This window comes from Arachis ipaensis, chromosome B03 (genome assembly GCF_000816755.2).
Source record: "Arachis ipaensis cultivar K30076 chromosome B03, Araip1.1, whole genome shotgun sequence".
In the NCBI taxonomy this organism is placed as follows: Eukaryota; Viridiplantae; Streptophyta; class Magnoliopsida; order Fabales; family Fabaceae; genus Arachis; species Arachis ipaensis.
In genome coordinates this window covers 47,882,937-47,891,392 of record NC_029787.2, presented here as the reverse complement: position 1 = coordinate 47,891,392, position 8,456 = coordinate 47,882,937, and the positions used below count along the sequence as shown (strand labels likewise).

Below are 8,456 nucleotides of genomic sequence, written 5' to 3'. Positions count from 1 at the left end.
AAAAAAAAAAAAACTTATTTTTCTCTCTAGATCTCCAAATCTCTCTCTCTCTCTTCATTCCCCCTCTTTTCACTTGTTCCACTTCACTCTCACTCACACAATGGTACCTACCAAAACCACACCAAAATCTTCAAAAACCATCGACTCTATGCATCCGCACACTCCCACCCAAACCAACGAACCCTCTTCGTTTCCCCCTCGTAGACGCAGTCTCCGCCTCGCTTCCATTCCAAACTCCGATCCTCCCAAATTCGGTGCTGACGATGGTTCAACCGCAACCGCCGTTAGGGTTTCCAATGACACCGACTCTGGTCCCACCGGAAACGCCGCCAGTGGAAAGGGAAAAAGAAAGGGTAGGTCAGCTGTTTCCGGAACAGCAACTGTCAAGTTGGACGAGAGTGGGAAGGGTTTTCTGAACTTACGGTCAGGAAAGAAGGTTCTCATGAGAGGAATGGAAGCAAACCAATATAACGCTGTCAGTAACGGCGATCCGGGAAGTGGTAGCGCCAAGCGTGGTAGGAAAACCATATCACAGAAAAGCGAAGAAGAAGAAGAGCAGCAAAAGTGTGAAACGAAGGACACAAATAGTTATGTTGATGCGGTGAAGATCGAGAAGCAGAATATTGATGAGGGTTTGGAAAATGTTGTTTCTGGTAATAGGGGGAAGAGGAAACTGGGCGGCGGTAGCAGCAGCAGAGATGCGGTTACGGTGGAAGTTGGAAGCATGAGTGTGGGACGAAGGAGACTCAGCAGGGAAGAGAAAGGGAAATCTGCGGTTGTTGCTAATGGCGAACCACCACGCAATGCTGTTGCTCATGAAACTACATTGGAGAATAGATCAGATGCCAAGCTCCCTTCAGAAGAGGGTAATGCAGTTCCTGTCCAAATGAGAGCTCGAGAACGATCAAGAGACACTAACAACAACAACAATAACAATGGTAATCAAAGAGAGCATGGCTCGAATAGGATGGACCGGTTTAGGGACATAGCCAGGGAGAACGCGTCGCGATTTGCTCATTTCACTGCTGAAGATGAAGAAAACACCAATGACAATTCGGTTCCTGAGCCTGAAGTTGAGCATGAGATTGAGGATTGGCCAGGTCCTTTCTCAACGGCTATGAAGATCATACGGGATAGGGAGAAGAAGAGTTTTCAAACAGGGTGTGGGCCTTCGGAAAGAAGCTTAGTGGAGTCTATTAAGTGGGTTCCTAAGAGGAATCAAGCGCTAACCGGTAGAAAGTTCTTGGCTCCTTCATTGCAGGAGCTTTGCCTTGATATTCTTGCTCGGAATGTTGATGACATAGCTTCACTTGACAGTGTGCCTGATTCCCTGAGGCACAGGCTTAGCCAATTGTTGTGTGACGCGGAGAGGATTACCGATCACTTTTTTGAACTACTTGTTTGTGGATCACCCACAGAGATTCGGTTGAGGAATTGCTCTTGGCTGTCGGAGGAGCACTTTGTTAAATGTTTCCAAATGTGCGACACTACCAATTTGGTGGTACGTCCTTCTATGTAATATGCTCGTTTTGAACTTATGTGTTAACGGTGATTCATCTCAAGTATAGTTTAGTGTTAGATTTTCTATTAAGTTTATGTTTGACTTATTGGCCAGTATTTATGGTACTATATTTTGCTATATTTTGATTGTGTAACTGGGAATCTTCGTTCTTTTTAAAAGGTTTATTTTCTTGGCTTGTTCAATTTCAATTGTCTTGTTGAAGATTTGATTAACTTCTTGTCTGCTTCTATTATTAACATCATAGATTACCTTAGTTCTGGTTATTTTTATTTACATTTTGAATAGGTGCTGCAACTCGACCAGTGCGGGCGATGTTTGGCAGATTATGTAATATATGCTACTTTGGCACAATCAAGGGGGCACTTGCCTAGATTAACTAGCCTATCCATTACGGGTGCATGTCGTCTTTCAGATTTAGGGTTGCGAGCACTTGTCTCTTCTGCTCCAGCACTTAGATCAGTCAACCTCAGCCGGTGCTCCCTTCTCACATCTTCTGGCATTTTTCATTTGGCTGAATCATTAAGATCTCTTCTAAAGGAATTGTATCTCGATGAATGCAATGGCATTGATGCTGCACTGGTTCTGCCAGCACTTCTGGAACTTGAACATTTGGAAGTTTTGTCAGTAGCCAGTGTTAAAACTATTTGTGATGAATTTGTCAAGGATTACATCACTGCTCGGGGTCACAACTTAAAAGAGCTCGTTTTACAAAATTGTGTGTAAGTACTAACTACTAAGTATTATCAGAGTTAGTTATGGTTGTTTCATGTCTGGAAACTCTTAAGATGTGACATAAATTCAGGAAGTATTTTCCTGTGTATGACCGAAAATTTTATTTGAAACCGTCATTGTGGTTGGTTCAAACTTTGGTTGGCTGCTTACCATACATGGACTTAACTATTACTTGTGAATTTGGATACTTTTATTTCCCCTTGATTTTAAACTCCATATTTTTCTATTATCGTCAAAACTTGTTGATTTACATTTCTTGATGTGCAGAAATGTGACAGATGCATCAATAAAAATAATTGCAGAACATTGTCCTGGATTATGCGTGCTTGATATTATGCACTTGGAGACATTAACAGATTTATCCATAGGTTATCTAAGTAATCATTGCCGTGCACTTCATACACTGAAGCTTTGCCGTAATACATTCAGGTCCTTATTTTCCCTGCTATCTCTCTTTATTATAGACAGAGCATATATCTTTGCTTATTTTTATTAGGACGCTTCTTAGATCAGTCTGTTATTTGCAACAGACGACTCAAAATAGTTTCTAATGGTTTTTGCACTATCAAGACTGCTATATGATTTTTCGAATTCGAACTCATACATTTTTTATGCATCCAAAAGTGTTTGATTCCCTTGTAGTCTTCGATCTAAATGGTCCTTTGTACTCAGGATTTGAGATAATCAATTTTATCTAATTCATTATCTATCTTGGTAGGGTCTGCTACTAACTGTTAAATTTTTGTTCCCCTTTGCTAATGCAGTGATGAAGCCATTGCTGCATTTTTGGAGACAAGTGGGGAGTCCTTGCAAGAACTGTCACTTAATAGTGTTAAGAAGGTACTTCGTTTATTTGTCTCCCTGTTTCTCTCCCCATATGGCTGCAAATGCTATATAACCCACCCCATATGCACATTTAAGCATTTGCGAGGAGCTGGAATTGCTGTATGGTTTATTAAGTGTCGAAACATCCTTCCTATTTGAGTTAATATTCAAAAAAGGAAAAAGAAAAAGAAAAAAGAACTCTTTACACACCTGATAAGTTGTATTGTTTCACTTTCTGAGGGCCAAGTTCTATTTAATGCAGGTTGGCTACCACACAACCCTATCACTTGCAAGCCATGCAAAAAATTTGCGTACTCTAGATCTATCTTGGTGCCGAAATTTGACAGACAATGCATTGGGTTTAATAGTAGATAGCTGCTCGTCACTGATATCACTTAATCTTTTTGGATGCACACAGGTATATATCAATTATTAAAACTTCTCGCTGTATCTATGGTCGAACTATTATGGCATCGAAAAATATGGTGCAATGAATGTTGATTGGAGTAGTGGGACGTTGGAAAAAGGTTTTAATGTTATGTCTTTTCTGCAGGTAACAGATATTTTTCTGAAGGGCCACTCAAACATGCAGCTTGAGATAATTGGTTTGCAGAACTCTCCTTTGTTGCGTCATGTCAAAGTCCCTGATCCTTATCAGGGTGCTTTGAATTATTCGTCAGTATCCATGGATGGTGTATAAATTAGGATTAGTACCAGAGATGAACTTATGTAGTAGTTAGTGGCATAAGTAAAATATATTTCGATGTAAGAATGAGACCAGGTGAAAAATTTCGACCAATATGAATATGCAACAAATTCTAAAGGGTGTATGCTTATTATCGTGTAAATTTGTTGTTTACTTTTTATATATCTTTCCCAGAAACACTTTTGACACTCAAGTTGGGTTTCCCTTCAAAGAGCTATTGTAGATGCATATTTTGGTTGCTAAGGGAGTACCATATTCCCTGTTATTCTTAGGATCAAATGATATGAGAAGGAATCGTGTCCCTTTTTATTTTTTTACTTTGTTCAATAGAGGGAATCTTATCCATTTATTAGAGAAATACATGTGATGTGTGATGCTTGGTTTAGGATCCTACTCGATTGGTGGTATGCATGGAGTATTTGACCAAGATCCAATTCCCATCCTACAAATTCTGATAAATGTGCAACTTTTCAGCTCCAGTCTAACCTAAAAACATCTTGCAAAAATGTGCACTTGTTCACCTACTATGTGAGTGTCTAATGACCTGTAAAATAGAATCATTCTGAACCCCTTCCCCCCAAAATAGAGTAGCACAACCCTATAACACTGCCATAACTAAAGACATATCTTGTCCATGGTGGACATGACATTGCTGCAGCAAGAGATGTGTTATTAAAACACCTTAGAATAAATTCAATTCAAAATGACAAAAGCAAGAATTTAGATATTAGTATAAAAGTAACACTAGGCTTTAAATTAAATTAATGTTAACGTATAGTACAATGGAATTTCTATCGACAACATTCTTGATTCTGTTATGGCAATGTGCTACGATAGACTTCAAAGTGTTGGCAAATGAATCAATTGAAAATTTCAAACCTCAAATGTCAAATGTTAAGGTCTAAACCTTATAAATACTAAGGTTATTGGCCTTTTTTATATATCTAATTTTAGGTATTAATATAGAAATTTATTTTTCATATACCGATAGTGTAAGCATTTTATACATTGTGTATTAACACATCAATAAAAATAATTAGGGATACTATTTAAAAATTCATCTAAATATATGAATCTGATTGAATCAATTTATAAAATTCTTTAACATTGTTAGTGTATAATAATATAATTTAATAATTAAAATAGTAAAGTTTTATGTTATATATATATCATTAACAGAGGGAAATACAAAAAAATGAGGGGATGGGATCATACCCACCAAAATAAATACAATAATTGCGACATAAATTGGATCCATATTCAGTTTGTTCATTCTTAATAGATCTGAGTTGTTTCTTTCATCAAATTTAACTATGGGAAGAATAGAATCTGTTACATACTTACATCTATAAAAAGAGCGATGCACTAAATAGGGGAGCTAATTACTTGCGAGTTGCGAACAACATAAACATATTACATCCAATAATTACAGGAACATGGAGCGTATTAAATTTGAAACTCGCACCAGCTCCAGAACCATCCAATTGAAGTATAACCAATAATCTTTTGTATTTAAGTCTGCAAACATAGCAAGAATGTTTCCTCTAGCGACAATTTGGTGTTTGCCGTCTCAACCATCTGAAATACACCAAGGTTAGAAGCAATAAAATCTAGTACAAAAAATGGCGAAACTATTATTAGTGTGGAATCAACACACTCCAACTAGTATAATAACATTTGAAAATACCCAAGACCCATGCATCTATGAATCCTCAAAATTCAACAAAGAAACTTTATTCCCAAGAAATAATATGAATAATTTTAATATTTCAAGTTATGCTCCTGCAGTCTATTGATAATTGTTAGTTTATCAAAATTAGTAAATTGAAAATTAATGTTTATAACATCAAAATACAAGCCACTTCATAGGTTTATAGAACATGGAACTTCCATCATCATAAGTTGCACAACCATGGTAAATCATAACCGATTTTTGACTTTTAACTAGAATTCAAAATAATGGAAAATAATTCATAAAACTTTGTTCATATAATTAGTATGCATCATTGTATTTACCTGGAAGCCCAACTTCTGGTACAACATCTGTGCAGGCCTATTATTTCTATCAACATGAACATATATTTGAGTCACCCCTGTTAAAAACAGGAATTTATGTTAAACTTGTGGTCAAATGTGTGACGTATCAGGCATACATTGTAAGAGCGACTCTAACTTTAACGTTTCATATTACCATTATATTTTGCAGCTTCAATAGCAAAATATAACATGTTGCTCGCTATTCCCTGTTGTCTAGCTGGTTTGGTGACACATAAGTTTGCAATGTAGCCATATTTGCTAGGTGCCGTTCTGTCGATTCTAACAAAAAGTGGAGCCTTTACGTGTTCCTGAAGAAACAATTGAAAAGCTAAAGCATCACAACCACAAGGCTAAGCAGAACAAGAGATGCATTCATCAATAAGAAATTAGAAAATAATGAAGTGTAATACCCCGGGAATGGTCTCGCCTTGCAGCAAATAGCGGATATTCAAATCAAGGGTTCCCACAACACTTTTTAATACTGAATGTTTTAAATTGTTGTGCTGCTTCCTTACCTGACAAGCTTGACCCCAAATAATCAATTATCATCAAATTGTGAGGAACTTAACAAGTTTTCTTTCTCATATATAGGAACCTGAAAATCTCAAGTAAACTAAATCAGTATCTAAGATGAGATTGATTTACCGTGATAATGCATGTGCAAGTCTCCCCATTTAGAACCTTGCACCGCCTTCTTAACGCAATAAATTCCTATGCAATAGGAATTCTTGTCAAGATTTTCATTTAAGACATACAATATATACACTGCGCGAAGTAATAATTATCCTGAACCTCTACCTGCTCAGCGAATTTCCTCTTGAAGTTATCAATATATCTGGATAAAACACAACGAGAATCAGTGGCATGGTGGCACCCAGATTTTCATATACTGTGGATCAATGCAAACTTAATGGACCACCCTTCGGCCGTTCCCTTCAGATGTCTCATAAAAAACTACTAGTGGTTAAAACAATGTCCAACAATTCCTATTGAGTATAAACTAAATTGGTTTTCAAAGAATTTCAGATTGAACACTTTGCTCCCGAATAAATTTTCATTCTCTAGAAGTCCTCGAGAATCATTTTGGTCCCTTCATCATTTTGAGACTTAATTGTCTTATAATAAAATTTGTTAGGGGCTTATACGTCCAATAAACATATTAAAAATTTGATTGAAAGCGAGAAATGATTCTTAACAAAGACCGAAGTGTCCGATTTAAAATTTATTGGTGCCAACGTTTACTCGTACCTATCTTAATATGGTTTATATTATAGAATTCTCAAAAACCAAATTTCTGATGTATATGTATCATACCTTTCATACATTCTATTCTCCCATTGACATTCTGATCTCAGCCATGCCGCTGTCTACCACAAAATTTAAAATAAACACATAAATACATAGAAATCAATGTTCCTTTCTTAAAAAAAAAAAAATCACTATTCAATAAATGACATACCCAATATTCTTCATCAAGCACAGCTTCACGCGCAACAAATTCCCCGAATTCAAACCTATTTCCTTGAGCCACTTCTTGACCAGATGGCTGCAACCGTTCAAACCAAAGATTCTTGGACCCTAAAGTTTCGGTTTTTGGAGTCGGTGGCCTTAAATGCTGCACACAAAGTTCTTCTTTCTTCTTCAAATTAGTCGTCGTCTTATTATCATTAGTGTTTTCCAACATCGGGGAAGATTTCGTATGTGCCCTATTCGTGTTCAATATCCCAAAATAAAAAACCCAACAAAATAAAATGGTTCGAAAAGAAAAAAAGAAGATATACGACGAAAGAAAAACAATAATTGAAAGTTACATGGACCATGAGGCAACAATTTTTGGGCATTTGAAACAGCTAATGGACCGATTGAAGAACAAAGCATGCAACTCAGGTCTGTGTGTTGGAATTGTTGCCATGGGAGGCATTCTTTCTTTTTGTTCACTGGTGATTCAACGGTTTGTTGAATGAAAAATAATGGAAATTGAGAAGAAAATTATGCCAATTATTTATGTTTTGGTAGCCTCAGCGCTCAGTTATTGAATTGGGATATACTTGCTGTGAAGCAACTAACCCCCCTTTTTTCTGTATATTGTTCCACCATGCAAATATGTTGTGGAAGAGGGAGAAAATTACCCGCTATTTTTGTGAAGAAAATTTGGTGATGATGCCAATATCTGTCGTGATTCTTGGCCATTAGTTGAGAGGTTCAGGATTTGGTGTTATTCGGTGGCAAGGTGTTCTCCAAATCTAAATCACTATCATTGAGTTATAATCATAGCTGCTCCAATGAATCAATGACACGTGGGTTAAATGGACCTCCCCTTCCTCTTTTAACAATCTAACTGTTTTAAATAGGAATCACAACGGATATCCATGGACTCCTTTCGTTTTCGGTCTCCAATAGAAAATTGCCTTTTATTTCTGCTCATTTTTATTATAGGTTTTTATTTATTTTTTTCAGGCAAAAGTAAATATTTATGGGTATCTGTATATATTAAAATTTAACAAATAAAAAAAAAATAATCATATTAAAATTTTAAAAAATTAAGTTAAAATATATCAAATCAAATCCAATTTAAATATATTCAACATTATTAAATTTAATTTAATATTATTCAACTAAATCTTTAACATACAA

General features: G+C 36.2%; 2 protein-coding genes across 3 annotated transcripts; one reads left to right on the top strand and one right to left on the bottom strand.

Moving 5' to 3' along the window:
* LOC107630470 lies at window positions 80-4,094 on the top strand (the record flags this gene model as incomplete). Its single annotated transcript, XM_016333609.2, is given in 6 exon segments — window positions 80-1,501; window positions 1,808-2,241; window positions 2,522-2,683; window positions 3,019-3,094; window positions 3,342-3,497; window positions 3,633-4,094. Coding segments are annotated over 6 exon segments (2,376 nt in total). The 3' UTR covers window positions 3,780-4,094.
* Window positions 4,972-8,079, bottom strand: LOC107630471. Of its 2 annotated transcripts, none has more exons than XM_016333610.2 (9): window positions 7,634-8,079; window positions 7,282-7,528; window positions 7,137-7,189; window positions 6,621-6,657; window positions 6,468-6,533; window positions 6,233-6,337; window positions 5,977-6,130; window positions 5,802-5,878; window positions 4,972-5,363 (listed from the first exon to the last, which is right to left on the bottom strand). In XM_016333610.2, the coding sequence occupies exons 1-9, from the start codon at window positions 7,741-7,743 to the stop codon at window positions 5,298-5,300; spliced, it is 915 nt and encodes a 304-aa protein (XP_016189096.1). In that variant the 5' UTR covers window positions 7,744-8,079; the 3' UTR covers window positions 4,972-5,297. The 2 variants fall into 2 exon arrangements, with proteins under 2 accessions (XP_016189096.1, XP_016189097.1); XM_016333611.2 differs by having other exon boundaries at window positions 7,640-8,053.

Coding starts and splice junctions, on each gene's coding strand:
- LOC107630471 (XM_016333610.2), bottom strand. CDS start 7,743: ATGCCTCCCATGGCAACAATTCCAACACACAGACCTGAGTTGCATGCT. Junction 6,658..7,136: donor GAGAATAGAATGTATGAAAG/GTATGATACATA, acceptor TGTTTTATCCAG/ATATATTGATAACTTCAAGA. Junction 5,364..5,801: donor ACCAGAAGTTGGGCTTCCAG/GTAAATACAATG, acceptor GGTGTATTTCAG/ATGGTTGAGACGGCAAACAC.